Below are 21,742 nucleotides of genomic sequence, written 5' to 3' on the forward strand. Positions count from 1 at the left end.
GTGGTTATCATGGGTTTACATCGGATTTTGGCACTCTTCCCCACGGATCTGTTTGCTTATGGCGTCAGACGGATGACAGGCGGTCTAAACGGATACCTTTACAGATGATATGCTTTCTGTTCAATTTACACATCAACAGCTCGTAGTGTCCTGTTTGCATTGTGCACGAGAAATCACCAGCGTTGCTGCCTCAGGGCAGCACGGACTCGATGTCTTCCCAGATCGAGTTCGTAACGGACCGTTGGAAGAACAAGACGTCCTTTTGGACGATCGATCTATGAAGGCCTTCCGCTTCGGCGTTCTGCCAACCCTCTTCGGAGTGGCATGGGCGGCGGGCAAGAGAACTCATCGGACATGCAAGGCGTAGTGCAGTATATTGGCAGCTTAGTACTCCGTATTGGTATATAATGCAAGCATTTGAAGTACAACCTACTCCGTACAACGTACGAAATGCCTGATAAGTGATAAGACGATGCTTACTAAGCAAACAACATATTTTGTAGCTCTTAAACAGACGTCAACAGCCAAGCTCACAAGACAAGACACGACTCAGCAGCAGTACCAAAGGTGTCTTTCCCGACCAGACCGGCCACGATGTCGGGCGACTTGAACTCATACATTGCGTCGCGCTATCTTGTTGCGGAAACGAAGCCGTCGAAGAAGCGGAAGAGAAAGCAGAGAGGACTTGCGGGCGACGGCCTCTTGATCACAGATGATGACGAATCCGGCTGGACGAAAGGGAGGGGCGGAGGCGATGGGGACGACGACGGGATGGGGGGCCTGGGTCCAGGTGCAGCGACAGTAGCGGGCACGTCAGTCGAGTTTCGCAAGACGAAGAAGAACAACTGGAAGTCGTTAGGGGGCGACAGTGGCTCGATGACGACGAAGACGACGACGACGACAGCGAAAGAGAGTCATGGTCGAAGAGCGGGCAGCGACGAAGAGGCAGCGGCAGCAGCAGCGGCAGACGCGATCATATCGGCAGCAGCAGCGGACACAGAGGCAGCGCTGGCCGCAGAGGACGAGGCGCCGGTGATGATGAGCGACGGGACGCACGCGGGCCTGCAGTCAGCGGCGACGGTGACGGCGCAGCTGGAGCGACGACGGCGCGAGGAGCGAGAGCAGTACGAGGCAGAGCGGCGGGAGCGACGGGCACGACGACGAGAGAAGCGGGCGGCCAGCGGCAAAGAAGACGACGACCGGTCCGAAGGCGAAGAAGAGGTGGTGTATCGCGACGCGACCGGCCGACGGGTCGACGTCGCGATGCGGCGACAGCAGGTGCGGCAGGCGGTACAGGCGGCCGAGCAGAAGGAGCGAGCAGCCAAGGACGCGCTTCGAGGCGACGTGCAGCGCGAGGAGGCACGACAACGCCGCGAGATGCTCGAAGAGGCCGCCCTGATGCCGGTAGCACGCGGCGTCGACGACGAGGAGATGAACCGCGAGCTCAAGAGCCAGATGCGCTGGAACGACCCGATGGCGCAGTTTCTGCAGCGAGAGGAGCCGACGGCGGCAGCAGCGGCCATCTCTGCGACAAGAGGAGCAGCTGGCGAATCGTCTCGGAACAGGTCCAATCGGCCGGTCTACAAGGGCCCGGCAACACCAAATCGCTACGGCATCCGGCCAGGCTATCGGTGGGATGGAGTCGACCGCGGCAACGGGTTCGAGGCAGAGCGGTTCAAGGCAATCAACCGACGCGAACGGAACAAGGGATTGGAATATGCCTGGCAGATGGACGCGTGAAGAGCTGAGAGGGAGGTAGCCGGACATGAACGAGAACAGCTGGAGGGAGAAAGCTGACTGACCAAGAAGGATTTCAATGCTAGACACTTCAACTAGGCCCATTGCTCAGACTGCCATCTGCTCTAAATAATGACAAATACCCACCCAAAAGATCTACCCTCACTCCTTCGACACTCTGGCCCGCAGAAGCTTGTCCTCGCCAAAGACGGCATTGTCCTTGACCAGCTTGATCCAGTCCTTACGGTTCATCTGGTTCGGCCCATCGCCCACACGGTTTCCAAACATCCGAAGCAGGCCGCTAACCGTGATGCCTTCGGGCACAGAAAGAAGCATGCTGATGATCTCGGCCGCATCCACCTTGCCGCCATTCGGCGACGCTGCACGCGACGGCAACGAGCCCCCGATCGGCGATCGCGGTCTTCCTGCCAGCTGCCCTTGCGACGCCGTGTTCACGTTCGTATTCGCAATCGCGTTGGGGCTCGAGGCCCGTGATCCCGTCGGCGTGTTGATCGCGCCCCCCGACTTCTTCACAAATTTGATCCGGTTCTTGCCACCGGTCGTCCCATCCGACATCTCGCCAGCTGTCCCCTCACCATCGCTCAAGGCTCCGCCCTTCACCAGCGACCGCGGCTGGCCTGTCATCGGCGTCGTCGACCGGCTTGGCCGCACCGATCCCATCGCGTGCTTCTTCACCTTCTTGCGCGTCGACTCGTTCCCGCTCGATTCTGACAGGTTCGGCGATCCCGGCCGCTTCAACGACTTGCTCTTCTTCGCCCCCTCGCCCACCTTCGCTTCCACCGTCCTGTGCTTGCCCGATGGCGTCGTGCTTCCCTTTGGCGTCCCGCCCGTCGTCCCGGCCTTTTCTTTTTCCTTTTCCTTTTCTTTCTCCTTCTCCTTCTCCTTCGCTTCCGCCTTAGCCTTGGACTCTTCGTCTTTCTTCTCGCTGTCCGCCTCGTCGTCCTCATCGTCGCTCTGTGTCCCTCGTGTTAGTGACTGTCAATCGTAAAGCACAAACGCCAGGGCTCAGGCACAAACCGAGAGATCCAAAAAATCCTCCTTCTCAGAGTTCGTGTCCGAGTCCACATATTCTAGGTACTCCAGGTGGTCCTCCCGCTTGGCCAGTGCCTTGCGGAGGTGCTTGCCAAGCTGTCGCGTCTTCTTTTCCACCTTGTCCTCTTCCTCTGCCTTGTCTACCTCCTTCTCGTCCGCGTCGCCAAACAGATTCGCCCCAAGATGGTTACGCCGCAGACGCTCTCGCGTCACCTTGGAGTCCTCGTCATTGTCCGGCTCCAAGTTGATATTCTCGTCGTCGTCCTGGAACTCATCTCCCTCCATGTCGATGTCGTCGTGTTCCATCTTCTCCGACCGCGGTGCCGATCGGAAAGTACTGCTCTCCTGCTTGACGCGAGACCGTCCGCCAATCGTCCTCCTGGTCTCCTCCAGCTCGTCCTCCTGCTTCCGCTTCTCCGTGTCGCGCATCGCCCACCGACTGGCGCTCATCTTCTTGCTCATGATCTCCTCCGCCTGCTCGATCGAGTAGGCCTGGAAAGGCGGCTTCGGCGTGAACCGATAGAACTTCTCCAGCGGCACCATCCGGAATGCCGACCCGCTGATCACCAGCGCAACATTTGCCTCTGACAGAGCCGAAATGTACGACCCCACCCACACGTTTTTCCCGTCTGCATCCTCCAGGTGCCACGGAAGCGCCTCTTCGTACCGGATCTCTGACTCCTTCTTCTGCTCCGCCGTGTTCTTTGGAAAGTAGAACTGGAACTGCTTTTCCTTCTTCTGGTTCGGTGGCGGCTTCTTCGCGTTGGCTTCCTTTGCAACAGGCGCAATTTGCGCCAGATCTACCTGCCGCTGTGCTTCGCGATCCGCACGCTGTTGAGCAGCCTTCTCGGCTTCCGTCTCGTCCACCGTGGCCGCCGCTGCCGGCGCCTCTTGTTCCTTGACCGCACGCCCTGGCGCCGGCTGCCGTGGGTCTCGACGGTGCAACGACACCGGCCGCGTAAAGTCGTCTTGGTTCGTAGGATCGATCTCGCCCTCGGCATCCCCGCCCTTTCCCCCCTTAGCAAATCGCATCACATGGTAGCGGATGCCTTCTCTCAGTGCCCGTTTCGTCGTCACAACCGGAAAGTCGCGGTATGCCGTTGTTGGGGCCGGGTCTGTCCATCCGCCGTTGAGGCTGCGCTGTGCTTCAAACGACACCTTCTTCGCCTCGTCTTCCGTGTTGCTCAGATTCACCGTCCGCGCTTCCGACGGGAGGCTCAACGACGTCACCCCATTTCGGATCGCCCCCGAGAGAACGCTCGTGTTGCGAACCGAAGGAGGCCTCTGCAGCGGCTTTTTTCGGGCCACCAGCGGGTCGACAACCCGCTTCCGTCGCAGCATCGGGTTTGGCGGTCCTTTGCGCGGTGTCTGTGCCGAGTTTGGTGGCCGGGCTGCGCCGTTGGCCTGGCTAGCCTGTCCGGTCGGATTCGCGCTCATCGTGACGGAGGATAAACACGCTGTTTGCACGTCGAGGAAAGCAGGCAATGCCCTTGACGCTTGCTTCCGAGTAATCGCCACGCAACAGAGCGACGCGCTGCCGACCGATGAGAGCAGAGGATGGTACTGTCAAAGTACCGACAGCTGCGATGTGGATGGCCGGATAAAGCCTGTTGAACGCGCACTGAAAGAGCAAAGTTCAAACAAGTCGCTTTGCGGACCTAAATCATGACGAGCAGCATAGTGGGGCTTTCTAGCATAGCTGACCAATCGCACGCTGTGGTGTACAGTCAGTGCTTTGTATCCAGAAGTATCTAGAGCTGGAGCTTGGTGCACTTTCTATTGTAGGCCCACACCATCTACTTTGAGCTACATACCTACTGCTGCAGCTAGTTAGTTAATCCGCAAACAGAAACCAGACGACTCACCTCGAAGCGGCAACCACGAGCTGCGCGAGGAAAGACCTGCCAACAACTGTTGGGCCCAGCGCGTTTGGCCAACAAAGCACAAAAAACTTCGACAGAACACAGCGCAACAATCGCAGAACACCTCTTCCAGCTCTGCCCACCAACAGAGCTGAATGCTGCAGACCCAATCTTTATGTTGGTCCCCTTCCAAGTCTGATCACTCTCGGCGACGCTATTGAAGGTAAGGGTTGTCAAGACCAGCCAATCGCTCAAAGCTCGTAGTCTGTTCTCGGGCCACGACCTCAGTCTTTGAAGTTGCCGACAAAGAAGCTAACTCTCCACCAGAAGGGCCATCTGCTGTCAAATCCATGGCTAGTTGCTACAACTCAAACTCTGCATTGCCATGTTTCACCAGCAACAGAACGGAGGGGGTGGAGGGAATGGCGTGCCGAATGCGCAGCTCGAAGACCGTCTCCGAAATCTGATACTGGCCAACAATGAAGCCACGCAGGTTCCCTCCGCTGCTTCTTCCACCGGTGCAAGCCTTGCCCCTCCTCTGGAGCATGGCGAGCCAGCTTCAACGGACACTGCCAAACCTGGCCAGCCCTCGGTTTCTCCACGGTTTGCGCGAAAGCGGCCAAACCAAGCTCAGCGTAGGCAAATGTCCGCGCAGCTCTCAGTTCCTGTTGCCTGGCAGTCTACTTCTTCCCATCCTGTTGGGGGTTATGCCAACACGCCGCCATACGGCCAACATCAGTCCCATCCCCGTCACCAGCACAACAACCTGAACAGCCAGAGTGGCTACCAGCATACATATCAACGCCCTCAGTCTGCCACCATACGTCCGTCACAGTACGGCAATGGCCACATGACATCGACAGGGTTTCCTGCTGGCGAAAATGCGTATCCTTCTCAGCCTCGTCACCAACAGTCGCAGTCGTACCAAGGGCCCGTGACGTATGAGGACCCGTATAACTGGAGGTCTCACCAGCCGGTCGCTTCCTCGTTCAACAATCCATCGTCGAGAAACTCACGACCTCCTCACAATCCGAATGGTCGCCTGTACCACGCCAAGCCCGAAGACGTCGAGGCACAGTCCACTTTGCTGGAGAGCCTCTGTGAGCAGATCCTCGCTTCTGCAGAGATCGAGCCGGCCGAAATCCAGGAAAAAGAGAACTTCCGTGCACACATCGAGCTCCTGTGCCAGGATGCTCTTGCCAAATATGAGCATGAGGTCAACTGCAGAGCCGATTTTGCTCCTCTCAGCGTGCGGCTGAAATGCTTTGGCAGTTTAGCGTCCGGTTTTGCAACCAAAGCATCGGACATGGATCTTGCTATTATCTCGCCTCTGTCTGTTCCTCAGCCGGATTCCTCTGAATCGCCCATCCCTCGACTCATCGAAAAGGCTTTCTTGGAAGCTGGTCTGGGAGCACGGCTTCTCTCTCGGACACGCGTTCCGATCATCAAGCTATGCGAGAGTCCACCCGAGCAGCTGCGTATTGACCTGCTCGACGAGCGTGCAAAATGGGAGAAAGGAGTGCTTCCTGAGCATGACGACCTAGACGCCGATGATGATGCGGTAGAAGATTCTGAGCCTTCCACGGCCCGCGCCGGTGATCATTCTGCCGGGGACGGCAAGCCAAAGCATGCCCACAAGGAATCAGACCTGGACGACGAGCACCATGGTGAGGGTAGGTATGGTCAGAGTCTTGGCGGTCTCAAGCAGCCGGCCAGCCAGAGCCTGGGCAACTACTACGCCACAGCGAAACGCCTTCTGAGGAAAATAGGAGGGCGCGACATCACGCACTCAACTGCTCGAGAGTTTGCCGAAAAGGACCTGAAAATCTTAACCGACGTTTGTCATGCGTTTGTGTCCGGCCTCGCGGACGAAAACCTAAAGGGTCGTCTCTGGGAAACCAGGTCCTTGGCAACGTCCGACACGCCTTCGCAGCTTAATTACCGCTCGCTGTACGGCGTGTACATGCAGGTAGAGGGTGAACGGCTGGCGATGTTGTGGGACTCGCGCGAGATTCACGAGAAAGATGCTCACCAAGAGGACGATGCCTGCAACAGGATTCGAGCCTGGAAGGAGCTTCAAAACAAGCCTGGGTTTGGCGTCGATCTACTTACGTACAACAAGGAGCTACAGGTAGCCGTTGAGAGTCTGAAGAGAATTGCGTCTCTTCAAATCATCACGCTGGAGCAGGGCCAGTTTGAGCCGGCTGCTCAGTACTACGACAGGACCAACAAGCTGCTTCTACACATTGGGGGCAGGGATACCAGTGCCCCTAGCAATGCCGTCCTGCCATTGATTATCCGCCACTACGTATCTGGAATTTCGAATGCCGACATCCGGGAACAGGTGCAAGAATTTTCCCAGTCTATGGACAAGCCCAGCTTGCGAGTCGTGGCGAGAAGACACAAGAGCCTACAGCTTGCGGTTGAGTTCGAGAGGGCCATTGGGAAAGGCTACTACGATGCCAGCAGCACAGAAGACATTGAGGCGTATATCAGCGTGCTTCGGATGCCTCTGCAGAAGTGTGATCTACCCGGTCGTCGGTTCGACTATCTGATTCCTCGAAACTCGGATACGGCGGCAATTATCTCGCGGGCAGGTCTGCTAGCCGACCCGTCTAAACTGGCGCCAAACCAGCCACGCGACCCCTATCGCGACCGACTTGAGTTTCCCAAGACCGGGACGGGTGTGCAATGCGACATCAACTTCTCGGCACATCTCGCACTCCAGAACACTCTGCTTCTTCGCTGCTATTCGCATACGGACACCCGGGTGCGGCCCATGATTCTGTTTGTGAAACACTGGGCGAAAATACGAGGCATCAACACGCCGTACCGTGGGACGCTTAGCAGCTACGGCTACGTGTTGATGGTGCTTCACTACTTGGTGAACATTGCGCAGCCTTTTGTTTGCCCCAATCTGCAGCAGCTTGCCAAGCCGGTCCCGGAAGGCCTCTCGGCCGACGAGATAGAGGACACCGTGACGTGTCGAGGGCACGACGTGCGTTTCTGGCGCGATGAGGAGGAAATCAAAGGTCTGGCCATGAGCAACATGCTGAACCAGAACAAGGATTCTGTCGGACACTTGCTGCGTGGGTTCTTCGAATACTATGCGCAGAACAACTTCATGAGCACGGTCCCGTGCCGTGGCTTTGACTGGGGCCGAGACGTGCTGAGCCTTCGCACGCCGAGCGGCCTGCGGTCAAAGCAGGACAAGGGCTGGACGGGGGCCAGGACGGTGCTCGAGGTACGGGACCAAGCAGCGATGCCTCCATCTGCCGCTGATCAGCCGCCGACCATTTCATCACAGGTTGATAGTATGGCGAGTGTTGCTGGGTCTGGAGGCGATCAGCAACCGCTTCAGTCATCCTCCGAAGCGAAAGCGGGACAGACAGCCTCGACCAGGAGTCCCAAGATGGCCAAGGCAGTCGAGATGAAAGAGGTGAAGCACCGGTACCTGTTCGCCATTGAGGACCCTTTTGAGCACGACCACAATGTGGCTCGCACGGTGACTCACAGCGGCATTGTAGCGATCCGGGACGAGTTCCGGCGAGCGTGGCGGATTATCAAGAACCTGGGCAAGATGGCCGACGAGAATCTGTTGGAGGACGTGACGGACAACAAGGCGAAGGAACGCGATCACTTTGCGGAACTGCTGAACGACATCCACGGACCAGAGCTGTCTCTGCACTAGCGAGTTGAAGGACGCATGCACATTGTACGATAAGGTAGACGTGGGATGGGAACGTGGGCTCACGAACAAGGACCAATGGCTGCATGGCTATACGAACGTGGTTCGGAAAAGTTGAACGGAATGGACAGGGCATCGAGTAGCCGTGGACGGATTTATGTATGTGGAGATGTTATTACGAACAAATGCAGGCGTGTCAGACGACAAAGGCGTATCAGCAGTGCGGAATGCAGAATGCAAACTTGACGCGTCGGTATCAGTCAACAGGCTGTGTTTCTGTTGTGCTCAACGGGTGCCGGCGACGAGCTAATGCAACTACTCCAGCCTAAGGAATCTGGGATTGTGACTGTTGTGCCGCAGCAAGATAAAGCAGGCCGTCGATCGATCTGGCTGATAAGGATGGCGTCAGACGGCGGCTTGACTCTTCGGGATGCTTTCGGCGTTGGCAAAGGAAACGAAGCATGACGCCATGCAGGGCTGTTGTGCTGTTGTGACCAAAATAGATCGCAGCGGATGAAGCGCGCCAAAAACAGAGGGAAGACGGGGGGGGGTGTTGGCCGTCCTTTGTTCTCAGAGAGGCTGCACGACTTGCGCCACGGGCTTTGAAAACACAGGAGAGACAGTTTGCTCTCCCTTTATGGCTGCCTCCAATCTGCCTATGACAGGGAAGCCTAGGGAAGCCTAGGAAAGGCTGGATGACCGGGGCGATAAGGCTTCCGCAGCAGAACAGCTTGATGATGCGTCGCAGCTTCCGCTTTGGGCCGTCCGGCTGGCTGCGGCGCAGCAGGTCGTAAGACAGGGTGAGACAGCAGAGTCGCGCCTGCCATGCGGAAGGGCGAGCGAGCGAGCGAGTGACGAGGCAGCTGCTGGTTGCATGCAGAGACGTATCAGATGATGGCGGGCTCTATCCAGCGTCAGCCTGACCGGAGCAATACTATGTAACTTACTCGTAGTACATCTTACAGGCTCTCGTGCAGCACATCCCCCCACGACCCGCCCCCGGACAAGTGACCTCTGGAGGCGGAGGGGCGTGTCTGCTGGACGGGACAGTTCAGTGCTGTGTACTACTCCGTATTATGTATGCGTCCTATTAAAGACCCTGTACCACATCTTGGCTTGTGCACGCAGTGATCATCGCAGATATCGGCAACAAAGGCTAAACACGCGCTGGACGTCTCGTCGATTCATCAGCAGCCTCGCTCTCGTTCGCTTTCCAACAGACCGCTCCGATTCGCCCCCTTTCTGTCTCTCGGTCACAAAGAAACGGCCCTGTCGCGCGATCCTTTCCGGCAACAGCGCGCTCGTGTAGACATCCTTACATACTGTACATACCCCCCTATCGCTTATCGCTTATCAGCCAGCCGTATTGGCCCCCGCATCAGCGCCAAATCACTGCCGACGGCAATGGTCATTCGTCACTTCCCCCTGATAGCTCGAGTCATCCGGTCGCCGGGAAAGTAACTCATACATAGCAGCAACTGTCAAAGCCAGCCAGGTTCCTACACCTCCAAGCCTCCCCTAAAACGCCCTTTGCCGAAACGCCAACTGCTGGGATGGTTTAATTGCTTTGTTTTGTTCCCTTCCTCTGTGGCCGAAAACCCCGTGAATCACCCCTGTTACTCCCGACCTTATAATAACTTGCACAACTCCCTTCCCCTGACTTTGCTTCTCTTCCTCTTGCTTCCAGAATCATCCAGACTGCCTAGAAGCTGTTGCCGACCTTCCAATCCATCATCTGTTCACCGACTCGTGCTTTGCCTGACTTCCTTCATCGCCACGTCCTACCGTCGTCGTCCTTGTCGTCCTTGTCGTCTTCATCGTGCCATTACCAACCCTAGAGAAAGGCATCCCCCCCCCCCCCCCCCCGACCGTATAGAACCATTGCACACCGGCACTCGCCCGTTCGCCTCTCCATCTGTCCTCTTCTCGTCACCTTCCCCTAACATCATCCGTATCCCACTAAACACATCTGCCATGGCTGCCTTCGAAACCTTCCCCGTCCAGTTCGAGCGCGACCTCCGCAGCGCACATAAAGACCACAAGCGACAAAAGGATGCTGCCACCAAATGGGCTTACGGCAGCCGCGCACTTCCCGGTAACCGGGTGGATGCGTTCACCGACGAAGTCTTTGATGGCACAGGAGCCAAGGCAACCAAGTTCCGACCTCGCCACAAGTGGTCCGATATGTAAGCATGCAATCACTGTCGCTGTCTGTCGTCGGACAACATGTCTGCAGTTGCTGATCTGTCCTTTTCGTTCCCTGCAGACGCCACAGCTCGGTCAAGCCGAATCCCAACATCGTCAAGTACAGCCGCAATAGTGCCAACTGGCTGCTGCCAGCCTCTCGCGTCCGCGTCAGCACAAATGCCTATCAGGAGATCAGGGACGCGTCCCGATCCGATCTGATCTGGTCGCCGACACAGCGGTCAGCAAAGAGCTTCGGCATCACCGTCAACTCCTCAATCTCCCCAGATGTCGGCTGCAGCAGCGGCTTCCTGTATAGCTTCGACAACACCGACTCGCCGCCGCCCGTCATGACGCTCGACCTCTTTGTCAAGCCCAACGTCCGGGCCACCGAGATGCTGGTCGAGAAGGAATATGAGGTGATTGATCGCAACGGCGATTCCCTCAAAGGCCGCAAGGCCCGCCAGGTCTTGCGCAAAGCCGCCGCTTCCGGTGCATCCCGCACTGCTCCTGTCGCTGCTACTCCCAACCTCATTGAGGTCGTCGACGAGGAAGACTTTGAGCTAGTCTAAGTCGCGAATAGTAATCGGGGATCGCGGCCTCTCTCGTCGTCTTACCTCTCCTCTCATCTTCGTTATCTTCAATCTTTCTCATCAGCCATGGCCCTTGTTCTTTGGTGGCTTTTTGGAGTTTAGGGTGCGAGCTTTGGTGGATAAGTCGAGCAGACGCAGACCCCAGTCTGTTGCGAGTGTTTTCGGCGGGCGTAGACCATGATCTATCTCCTGTCGTTCTCTTCCCAGATACTTCATGTGTCATGAATCATGCCTAGACGGAACGCAAGCGATTCTGTCTGTTGGTGGCAGAGTTTCGTGTCCGGTCCAATTTCGATTGTTTGTTTGGGTATTGGCCTTTTGGGCCATAAACTTTGCGAAGGCGGGCTGCACTGAACGCTGCATTCGCCAGAAGACACATGTCTCCCTTTCTTCCCTGAACCAGATCCTCGGGAGACATACTGTTCTCTCAGAGGCTGGGATTGATAAACCATCCTATCTGGGTGCAGATAATGTTTCTTAATAGTTTATTGCTGCGTCACTTGATCGCAGCAGACAATAGCGCTTGCATAAAATAATACCGCATTCCGCATGGATGCTTCCATTCGCAGCCCATTAGACGGTTTCTCTTGAGAAGGGTGAGAAGAAAAATTTTGCACTGCAAGGAGGAGAAAGAATATTTGGTGCGAAATGGGTAAAGTACTATTCGCTTATATACATATATGGCATCAATATCCTCACATGCACCCCGCCACAATGGACTACACGTTGGATTAAGTCATAAGTAATCTATCATCAATGGTATCTCGCATAGAAGATCCGCCAGTCCGTCATGGCGCCGGCAAGGCTCGTCGCCGCTGCTGCTCCTGCCATGCACGGCGGCAGACGGCCTTCATGACGCGCTGTGGCGCCATGCGGCCAGTCATCAGCTCAAAGGACTCGATGGCCATCTCACTAACAATCTCCAGTCCGTCAACGACGACCCAGGCGGGCGACGCGGAGTCGCCGAGGGCCTGCATCTGTGCCACAAGAGGCGTGACCAGGTGTTCGTACGCGAGCTATACGAGGTCAGCATGCAATATGCAATATGCAATAAACAGAAAAATGAGCGTCGGCATCGCCATCAGCTTTCTCACCTCCACCACGACGCCGCCCGTCGGACTGGTCAGCCACTGCTTCGGCATGCGGAAGTCGGCCTTGGGGCTGCCGTCCGAGTTGACGGCCGGCACACACGACACAACCATGGTCGGCGGCTGGTATTCTGGCGGCCACGGATCGTCGACAGAGTTGAGCACGTGACATATTTGGCGATGCGCCTTGTCGCTGCTGCCGTTCGCAGCAGCGCCTGCGCCGGCCAGCGCCAGTCCCTGGGCCCAGTCGTCAAAGTGGCGGGCCACGTCAAGGGCGTGCTGGCGGGTGCGGTTGTAGATAAAAATGTGGCGACAGCCCAGCTGGATGAGGGCGTAGATGGCGGCTCGCGCCATGCCGCCGGCGCCGATGACGAGGCCGGTGGTACGGGAAGGCTGGACGACGTTGCGCGGGCTGATGGCGCGCTGCAGACAAATGTAGATGGAGCGCCAGTCGGTGTTGTCGCCGTAGAATTCGCTGCAGGAACCGCCGCGATTGCGGGCGTTTGCGTGGTCAAGCACGGCGGCCGAACGGCCACGCAGCGGTAGGATGACGTTGACGGCGCCCAAGGCGGCGGCATGCTGGCTCTGCAGCTTAACGTACGGTAGGATGGCAACCTTGAAGGGTGCAGCCAGCGTGGCGCCGCCAAAGGTCGTGTTGGCACGGGTGCCGAGGCTGAGGAAGAGCCGGTTGAGCTCGTCGAGCGTAGAGCACTGGGCGGCCCGAAATGTGTGCCACAGGCCGGCAAAGGCAAAGGCAGCCGTGTTGACAGCCGGTGTGATGGAGTAGTCGATGTGCGAGCCAACGGTGAAGAAGTCGAGGGCGTCCAGACGCCGCTCGCGGAACATGTAGCTGAACAACGAAGCCATCGTGGTGACGGTGGCAAGATGATCACCGTGGCCAACCGAGCTGGGGTGCTTAACGGGCACGAAGATCCGATTTCGGCTCGGTGTGCACATGCCGAGGATAGAGTAGTCAAAAGCCACCAGCAGCGGCTTGGGATCGGGCACCAGGACGTCCAGCCGTGCCGTGAAGTCGGCCGAGGACCCGGACGGCTCGCCACCACTTCCGCCGCCACGATTGAAGCGCACAATGCGCACGATACTGCAGCCGAGGGCCATGGCACGCTCGTAATTGTGCAGATGCACGTCAGATGACCACGGCGGCGCCTCCAGGCCGGGAAACCAGAAGTTGCCCATGACGGCTGTGCGGCCACGCTGGGCTAGAATGCGCTGCACCAGCTCGTCGCTGCGCTGCAGGTCCAGGCTGATGTACTCGACGTTAAGTCGCAGGCCCAGCTCCAGCAGCTCGGCGTCCATGTGGTCTCGCTCAGCCAGCGTCCTGTCGCGTTCGCCCCGCGGCTTCTCCTCCACGTGGAAGATGATGGGCATGGCCAGCTTGCGGCGGATTAAAGCCACCTGGCGGGCCACCAGGTTGAACAGGTCGTCGGGCCACCGGTCGATGATGAGCTCCACGCAGTCGCCACACGCCTCGTAGTCCTCCCACTCGAGGTCCATGACCAGCAGGTACGACAGCCGCAGCCGTAGCGCGAACGAGTGGCTGCGGAATTCGGGTGGCACTGCGTTCAGCGAAAACGGGCTCTCGGCCCATTGTCTCTGCCATGTTTGACCCTGCAGGAGGTCGAGGAAGCGGGTGAAGTCTTCTTTGACGCAGAGCAGCCGCGACACCGAGTGGCGCTCCGGGCTGTTTCTGCCGCTGCTGACTCCTGTTGACAGTTTCTGGTTCTGGTTCTGATGCTCACCTGACTCAATCAGGTTGTAGTACTCTAGGTTAGAGCACCGCCGGTGGCTCTCGTCAGCTCGCAGCAGCTGGTCAGCGTCAGCGGCGTCGAGAAACCGCAGGACCTGCTCGCGCTCACGATGCACGTAAATGACCGGGTGCGAAGCGCAATACCGGCGTAGAGCCTCCTGGGCCTCACCCGTTAGGCTGCTCATCCCGCACTCGATGATGCAGCGCCGGCTGTTGGCCTCCAGCATCTGCTTGAACACCTCGGCGCTGCGCCGCACAAACACCTCCCGTCCGTGTCGGCTGAGGTATTCGGCACGCGTCTCACCCGTTGCCTGTCCAAAATAGTGGTCTTCGGTCACGAGGCGACGCCGCAGATGCAGCGCTCCGATAAAGCCCAGCGACCGCTTGCCCGCCCCGCGACAGCCGACCAGCACGATGGACGCGTCCGGGTCAAAACGGTGCCTTCCTGGTCCTGTCGGCAGCATCGCCCCAGCAGCAGCCGGTGCTGTCGCCGAGGAGTTCGACTCGGCCCTCGTCTTCGCCGTCATGGCCGCCTGCTGATGGCAGCTGGCCGATTCTGTCCTTCTTGCGCCGAGTGGGGCAGTGGTCAGGATGACTGTCTCGTCCCAGTCTCTGCAGTCTCCCTGCAGTCTCCCTGCAGTCTCCCTGCAGTCTCCCTGCTGTCGTTTTGCAATCTCTCGGCAGTCCTGCTATGTCGTCTCTTCTTCTCTCCCCAGGTTGTTGTGGGACGGCAAATTGCGCGCTCTATTAGTCGGGCCACATCGATGCCTGCGAGCTTCCTGGCGACGAACAGACCTCTGACTGCTTCTGTTTCCTCGTTTGTTCTCCTCGCGGCCTGGAACACATGCGCGTCGCATCACGCCTGGCACCAGTATGTTGACCGTCTCCAAGAAGCGCCCGCTCCAAAAATCAAAATAGGGCTTTAAGCAACGAAGAGCAACAGCAGCAATATGCTTTCGGCAGCTGCGAACCGTAATACTCTGCGGGTTATCTAGATTAACCCCGACACTACATACCGGCAAGAGCGACCGGCCCCCACCCGTCGCTCCTCTGCCGGCCAATTGGGGAAGTCGGCAAAACTCCAAAGAGGGGCTGACTAATTTTCGGGCCACCCATCGGGGCCTATCCAATGAGACACACCACGGAACGCTTCCATTCTCCACTTGACGAACCACCCGCATTTCTGCCAGGACGACATTGTCAACACGCGGAGCCAGCTGCAAAGGGACGAGGACAACTGAGCGCGGCCCGAAAGTACGCACACCGTGCGCGCAGACCTCTACCACGTGCCTGCGGAACCAGTCGACGTCAGATGCCCAGACACCACAGTCGTGACCGGCTAGGAACGTCTGCCAGCTCGATTGAGGGCTGTCGAGGCATGCGGTGGACGAGATAGTGTGCTGCCGTTGTCAGCGCGTCACTCGTCGAAACTAGGCCTGCCCTTCCGGATGAGGTCTTGGCTGTGCCAATCCCCCGACCATGGACCGGCACGATCCATATTCTGTTGTGGATGAGCTGCTGCCGCACAGTGAGTCTACTGAAGGGTCGAATGCAAATCCCCGGAAGAGGAAGAAGAGCTCGCGAGCGTGAGTCCTGTCATTCTGCCTCCGACGTCCCCGTCTGGAACCGAACCGGTTGCTCATTCGTTCCTGACCGCCTGCTAGATGCGACTTTTGCCACACCAACCACCAGCCGTGCGACGTGAGTATGAAGCCATTCTGTTCTGTCCAGGGCCGGCTCGCCGGGGCTGACTGTGATGCCAGAATGCAAAGCCAAGATGCAGCTACTGTCTGCGGCATGGCAAGTCCTGTCTCTACCTGCGCCCGCAGAAGAAGCGAGGCCCGGCACAGGGCTACCGGAGCGCGCTCCACACCATGCGTGAGAGTGCAGCCGCATGGGGCGCTGCCCTGACCCTGATCCCCAGCCTGGGTCCCGTTGTCGAGGGCTACCTGAAGCAGCCCGAGGGCAAGCGTCTCGTCCGAGCCATCCGGGACCCCCAGCAGCAGGAGTTCTTCATCCAAGCCTGGCAGCAGAGCACCGTCTTCAAGACCTTTTTCGGCGACGAAGCCGGCTCCGAGGCCGGTGATGATGCCAGCCTCTGCAACACAGCCGCTGTCGGCGCCGACGAAAATGCTGCTGTTAACGGCCTTGGCACAATCCCTCTGGCACGGCCCAAATTTACGGCAGAAAAGATTATAGTGGCCGGACACGGACAGAGACCGAGATCAGCATCAGCAGGGTTGCCCGTAAAATCAGATGCCGCTGCCGGAGAGCTATATCCACAACCTGCTTCAGTGTATTCGGAGCTGGCGTCAGAAGCCTTCTCCGTGCACGAGCAGAGTATATTAGAACTCGAACCGGAGCCTATTCTCACTCATCGGGCGCAGCAGCAACAGCAGCAACAGAGCGTTACACAGGCGCCGTTGCCTTTGCATGACGATGACGACAGGCAGTTGTCCAACAGCAGCTTTTCCGAGTTTGGGCTGGGTCCCATGTCCTTCTCAGACATTGTCGCCCGTGATGCGGCACGGTCGTGCGTACCTTCTCCTATGCTGTGTGTCTCTATGCGCGATCATGGCAGCTAACTCGGCCACAGATCGAACAGCTTCTCCCAGACGTTGGGCTCGCTGGGATTTGCGCCAGACGAGACGTTCAACGACTTCTTGGCTATTAGTTATAACCCGGACCCAGTGGCCGAACCCGCCGACGCTGATCCGCTGCTCGGCAGTGAGATGGACCAGAAGACCTATTATGAGCTACTCATGGGCAGGCAGTTTACATGAGTGGCCTGGGTGTTTGAATTGGTATATAGCAGTGGTGTATATCCTCGGCTGCCACATGTACTAGAAGGTGCGAAGGGGGCATATCACGGAAAACGAATACCGAAAGATCTAGGCGAATATTTAGATACCCTTTAAGAAGAGCACATGTATTCACTGTTCCGAGGGTCGGGCCAAATGTAAAGCTTGGCCAGACCTGCAGTGAAATTATAAATACGGGCTTAGCGAGATACAATACTAGTTGCTGTGACTCAGGACAAAATATCCACTAGTCCGTACATCTTATATGACAGCCCACCTTATACCAAGTTCGCATCGTCGACATATGAGACAAGAGACCAGTGCTCAGCATCTCAGCAACACAACATGGCACAGGATCGCCAGCTCATCAGCTCTGGCTCAGCCTTTGAGGCCCAGATCGGCTACTCACGTGCCGTCGTCTCTGGCGACTGGGTCTTTATTTCGGGTTGTACTGGGTGAGCATCTTTCTTGTCCACTTTCTTTCCCGTAGCAGGACGCCACGGATGGCTGACCAGGTCTGCTGCTATGCAGCTACGACTACGCCACCGGCGAGCTGCGCACGGGAGCCGCCGACCAGGCCGACCAGGCGCTGCGCAACATTGCCGCCGCGCTCGCCCAGGTTGGTCCGGATGTCGAGCACGAGCCGGTGACGATGGCCGACGTCGTGCGCGTGCGCTATATTCTGCCCGACCGCAACCTGTTCGCCCAGACCTGGCCGGTGCTGCAGCAATGGTTCGGCGGCGAGAGAGGCGCCCGTCCGGCAGCCACGATGATGCAGGCCGGCCTGCTGGAGGAGGCCATGCTGATCGAGGTGGAGGTGACGGCGCGGCGGCCGAAGAAGATCAGCGACGGGCTGAATCAGCGTGCTGACGTGTCGGATCCGCCCCTGTAAGCTGATGCAGGTGTCTCGCAACCAGCATATGCACAACGCACTTGTACTAAGATACAAATCTTACCTCCAAATTCCCACAGCGCTCCTCTCGGGGACCTCGCAAGGGTGCCATTGGAACAGGGGAAGTGCGGGTCCCCGTCGTTACAAAGCCACTGTTATCGATCGGCGACCTCGAGCAGAAACTGGTCCTATTGTGCATGGGTATAGTGGCGAAAGCGCCGGTGGTCTATAATATACAGCAGAAAGCATGCCCTTCTCCGCCCATCCAGCACGTTCGTCGTTCAATATATCATAGTCAGGGAAGATAATGAAGGGGATGGTGTAAAACTACAGCCAGTACAGAGTAGACTACAGTAGTAGGGCCGCAATGCCGCCCCCCAAAAAGGCCGATCCGATGGTGATGAAGCTTGGCAGAGACATCAACGACATGCCGCTGATGCCGTGACCAGACGTGCAGCCGCCGGCGATGCGCGAACCCAACGCCATGGCGAAGCCGCCCATGACAGCAGCAGAGGGCGAGATAGACAGTGAGGCAGACGAGGTTGCATTATGCGCAACAAGGGCTGGGAAGAGAGTGACAGTAGTACGGCTGCCGGCCGCGATGCCCAGCGCAAAGAGGAAAGAGTTGACGGCGGGTTTCTTCGTGCTGTCACCGCTAGTGGCCCACTTCAACCAGTCGCCAAAGTCCTCGTAGACAGCGGACACGCCTAGAGTCGTCTTGCGCACGGCCACAGAAATCAGCTGTGCGAGACCGATCAACAAGCCGCCGACAACGGGCGACAGAGTAGCGTATGAGCCGGGGCCATAGACGACAGCCGTGCCCCCGACCACAGTAGCCAGCAGGGCTTCGTACACAGCGAGTGTCACGCCTGTCGAGACGCCGAGGAGGGCAGGAACAGAGATGGGAAGGCCTTCTTCAGACACAGATGCCGTGCCAGCAGCAGTGGCCGTCTTCTTCTTCCGCTCTACACGCTCCTTCAGCTTTCGGGCCAGACGAGGCCGCAAAATGACGGCCCAGACGGCACCGCCGACAAAACCGCCGGCCAGTGCGAAGTAGCCCGAGCGAATATTGAGGGCAGACTGAGACAGCACGGTTCCTGGACAGGAGCCAGACAGAGCCATGCCAACGCCAAGGATGAGGCCACCGACGATGTTGCCGTCAAAGGGGGCGAACCAGCCACGGGTGGCGTACTGGCGAGGCTTTAAGCTGGCGTGGCCGACCGTGTTGGCGGCAGAGTTGACGAGGGCGCTGGCGGCAGTGGCCGTCAGAAAGGCCTGCAGCATGTGGTAATTCTCCCATTTGAGCTGGCCGAGAATGACAGCAGGCTGATCGACGCCAGAAGCAGTGAGGGCCGCGCCAAAGGCAGCACCGGTGATGATGGTAGCGGCCATGAGCGGCGGTTTGCGGTTTTGATTGTTTCTTCTGGTCTCTGGTGTCGTGGTGAATGGAAGCTGTGAGAGTAGAATGGATGGTGGAAAGGAGGGATGTAGGAATCACAAAATACCGAACGAGAGGGGGGAAAGGGTGGAAAAGAGCGAGGAGCGGGAGGAAAGACCGGACAGCGTCGTTCTTGCCGCTTTGAAAGATGATACGACGAGACGGAGAAACAGAGCACAGATTAAAAAAGCTAGAGACCAACGAGACGATAATCTTCCACCACCCACAGACATGTCCTTATATACACCGAAATATTGAGCATCCGATGTCTGGATGGACGGCGACGTTTGGCCTCCCTTGTAGACAGGCCATTGCCGGCGACCTACGGAGCAGAGCTGGCAGCCAAGTATCCACGACGCCAAGTCGCATCGAAGGCGCTGCCCTAATGGTAGGTGTGGGGGGAGGAGTCGAAAGATTTTGCATATGCTCACAGCACTAGCTAATGAGAGCATCTAGCTCAGAATTGTGCGATTCGGGATCCGTCCACATGCGCGGCAGACCAAGAAGCTAGATAGACAGATGGTGTGAAGAGGAAATAGGAGAACCAAAAGGTCGCCGGTTGATGGATGGCATGCTGGACAGCTCACCGACCGGTCGGGATTGTGGCGCATTGCAAGCATGTATAGCATGTGTAATAAGACGAGACTGTTCGGCGACCATCTAGTCTGCGAGACAGAAAGTCCCCACAATGTAACAAGGTATTCCGTACGGAGTACTCCGTACTCCAGAGACCTTGTTGGTTTTCGGCTCTTCACGACAGGTTCCGCGCTGTCTTTCTTCCTTGGGACAAGAGAACCCAGCAACCGGCAAGTTCAAGTTTCAGCCTTAGCCGGGGGGTGTGTTGGCAACCGACCTCTGGACAAGGATGCCGTGCATACACTGCACATCTATTCGTACTCCATCGTCATCCCCGAGACATTTGATGCATTGGAATATGTCGTAAGCCGTGTCAAAGTCTATCGAATGGGAGGCTTGGACCGGATGAGCGCGCAGCTGGCCAGTAGGCGGTACACCGTACATCCTAGTACGACGACCACGAGATCTCAAGCAAATATTGAACATATGCAGCAAGATACAGTTACAGCCGGCAAGGCTGACGAGACTATGAGGCCAAATCTAAGTTCACATCACCGTGCTGTATATTAGTCAGTAAGTCCAGCTCCCAGTACCGAGGTAGTGGGGAATGCGGGGGTATAGCAGCGTATGGGCTCCTCCTTCCCATTGTATAATACTGGCTGACGTCCAAGACAGACCCGCGGCAAGAGTCTCTGGTGGCTGCCGAATGCGGACTGCTGGCCAGTGACTTCACTTTGCAATTAGGCCAACCACACGAACAGTCTTCTCGTCTCTACCTGTTTGCAAAGTCTGTACGGAAGACGATGGCTCATTCGCTCACAGTGAAGCAGGTGGCCGGCAAACCAGGCCAGGTCTACTACCCGTGAGATTTTTCTCTCTCCATGTCTTTCACTCTCTGTCACACACACACACACGATCTACACCAGTTACTGACCGAGACAGCCTGCAGCTCAACGAAATAGCCCGACCGACGCCGGGTCCGGGCGAGCTGCTGGTGCGCATGCGGGCGGTGGCGCTGAACCATCGCGACCTGTTTATCCGCCAGCACCTGTACCCGGGCATCTCGTTTGAGCACCCCCTTCTGGCCGACGGCTACGGTATCGTCGAGGAGGTTGGGCCGGGCTGCCGGCGGCGCGACGTGGCCATTGTCGGCACGGGCGTTGTGCTGGCGCCCATCCGGCATTGGGACTCGGACCCGGACGGGCCTGAAGACGAGGCTCGCTTCACGGCCTTGGGCGCCGCCGTGGGCACGCCTGCCGGCACGGCCATCGACTACCTCTGCGTGCCGGAGGACGATCTGGAGGCGGCGCCGCCGCACCTGACGGCAGCTGAGGCGGCAGCCCTGCCGCTGGTTGGGCTGACGGCCTGGCGGGCTCTCGTGACGAAGAGCGGCATCGACCGGCCGACCGGCCACCATCGCCACGGACAAGGCCCTCGCAACGTGCTCGTCACGGGCATCGGCGGCGGCGTGGCCATGGTGGCGGCCCAGCTGGCCATCGCGCACGACTGCCGCGTGTTTGTGACGTCGGGCGACGTCGCTAAGCTGGCACGGGCACGCGACGAGCTCGGGGCCAGCGGCGGCGTCTCGTATCGCGATGCCGATTGGGACCGCCAACTGCTGAGTCAGCTGCCCACAACCGCGCCACTCTTTGATGTCGTCGTCGACGGCGCCGGCGGCGACATTGTCCGGCGTGCTAGCCGGCTGCTGCGGCCCGGTGGCATCATCGCGTCGTACGGCATGACTGTCGGCCCTCGGCTCGACTGGACCATGCAGGCTGTCCTGCACAACATCGACCTCAAGGGCTGCACCATGGGCTCGCGCGCCGAGTTCCGCGCCCTCGTCGCCTTTGTGCGCCAGCACCACATCCGTCCTGTCGTCAGCCGCGTCGTCCACGGTGGCCTCTCGCTCGCAAACCTGCCCGCCATCGACGGCCTCTTTGACGACATGAAGGCCGGCCGCCAGTTCGGCAAGCTCGTGCTGCAGTTTGATGAGCCGGCTGATGGATTAGCTGACGGACAGGCCGACCAGGCAGACTCGCCGTCCAAGCTCTAAATATGGAAA

General features: G+C 58.2%; 9 protein-coding genes across 9 annotated transcripts; 6 read left to right on the forward strand and 3 right to left on the reverse strand.

Annotated features, from left to right (window-relative positions):
- Positions 1 to 594: 594 nt before the first annotated feature.
- CMQ_1391 (cell cycle control protein) lies at positions 595 to 1,740 on the forward strand (the record flags this gene model as incomplete). The annotated part of the gene is made up of 1 exon (XM_014318470.1): positions 595 to 1,740. The coding sequence occupies one exon, from the start codon at positions 595 to 597 to the stop codon at positions 1,738 to 1,740; it is 1,146 nt and encodes a 381-aa protein (XP_014173945.1).
- Positions 1,741 to 1,899: 159 nt separating this feature from the next.
- On the reverse strand, positions 1,900 to 4,227 carry CMQ_1017 (transcription initiation factor iif subunit; the record flags this gene model as incomplete). Its single annotated transcript, XM_014318096.1, has 2 exons — positions 1,900 to 2,712; positions 2,776 to 4,227. 2 exons carry the CDS (start codon positions 4,225 to 4,227, stop codon positions 1,900 to 1,902), a joined length of 2,265 nt encoding a protein of 754 aa, XP_014173571.1.
- An 810-nt stretch (positions 4,228 to 5,037) lies between these two features.
- CMQ_648 (cid13-like poly(A) RNA polymerase) lies at positions 5,038 to 8,343 on the forward strand (the record flags this gene model as incomplete). Its single annotated transcript, XM_014317727.1, has 1 exon — positions 5,038 to 8,343. One exon carries the CDS (start codon positions 5,038 to 5,040, stop codon positions 8,341 to 8,343), a length of 3,306 nt encoding a protein of 1,101 aa, XP_014173202.1.
- Positions 8,344 to 10,314: 1,971 nt separating this feature from the next.
- On the forward strand, positions 10,315 to 11,096 carry CMQ_1231 (uncharacterized protein; the record flags this gene model as incomplete). Its single annotated transcript, XM_014318310.1, has 2 exons — positions 10,315 to 10,526; positions 10,607 to 11,096. The coding sequence occupies 2 exons, from the start codon at positions 10,315 to 10,317 to the stop codon at positions 11,094 to 11,096; spliced, it is 702 nt and encodes a 233-aa protein (XP_014173785.1).
- An 809-nt stretch (positions 11,097 to 11,905) lies between these two features.
- CMQ_1117 (repressor protein) lies at positions 11,906 to 14,500 on the reverse strand (the record flags this gene model as incomplete). The annotated part of the gene is made up of 2 exons (XM_014318196.1): positions 11,906 to 12,133; positions 12,212 to 14,500. The coding sequence occupies 2 exons, from the start codon at positions 14,498 to 14,500 to the stop codon at positions 11,906 to 11,908; spliced, it is 2,517 nt and encodes an 838-aa protein (XP_014173671.1).
- Positions 14,501 to 15,452: 952 nt separating this feature from the next.
- CMQ_927 (quinic acid utilization activator) lies at positions 15,453 to 16,756 on the forward strand (the record flags this gene model as incomplete). The annotated part of the gene is made up of 4 exons (XM_014318006.1): positions 15,453 to 15,559; positions 15,638 to 15,674; positions 15,737 to 16,506; positions 16,570 to 16,756. 4 exons carry the CDS (start codon positions 15,453 to 15,455, stop codon positions 16,754 to 16,756), a joined length of 1,101 nt encoding a protein of 366 aa, XP_014173481.1.
- A 363-nt stretch (positions 16,757 to 17,119) lies between these two features.
- On the forward strand, positions 17,120 to 17,666 carry CMQ_1535 (endoribonuclease l-psp; the record flags this gene model as incomplete). The annotated part of the gene is made up of 2 exons (XM_014318614.1): positions 17,120 to 17,229; positions 17,306 to 17,666. 2 exons carry the CDS (start codon positions 17,120 to 17,122, stop codon positions 17,664 to 17,666), a joined length of 471 nt encoding a protein of 156 aa, XP_014174089.1.
- Positions 17,667 to 18,014: 348 nt separating this feature from the next.
- On the reverse strand, positions 18,015 to 19,058 carry CMQ_1461 (duf395 domain containing protein; the record flags this gene model as incomplete). Its single annotated transcript, XM_014318540.1, has 1 exon — positions 18,015 to 19,058. One exon carries the CDS (start codon positions 19,056 to 19,058, stop codon positions 18,015 to 18,017), a length of 1,044 nt encoding a protein of 347 aa, XP_014174015.1.
- A 1,425-nt stretch (positions 19,059 to 20,483) lies between these two features.
- Positions 20,484 to 21,733, forward strand: CMQ_1697 (alcohol dehydrogenase; the record flags this gene model as incomplete). Its single annotated transcript, XM_014318776.1, has 2 exons — positions 20,484 to 20,542; positions 20,623 to 21,733. The coding sequence occupies 2 exons, from the start codon at positions 20,484 to 20,486 to the stop codon at positions 21,731 to 21,733; spliced, it is 1,170 nt and encodes a 389-aa protein (XP_014174251.1).
- Positions 21,734 to 21,742: the final 9 nt, after the last annotated feature.

The sequence above is a fragment of the Grosmannia clavigera genome (genome assembly GCF_000143105.1).
Source record: "Grosmannia clavigera kw1407 unplaced genomic scaffold GCSC_140, whole genome shotgun sequence".
NCBI classification, from domain to species: Eukaryota; Fungi; Ascomycota; class Sordariomycetes; order Ophiostomatales; family Ophiostomataceae; genus Leptographium; species Leptographium clavigerum.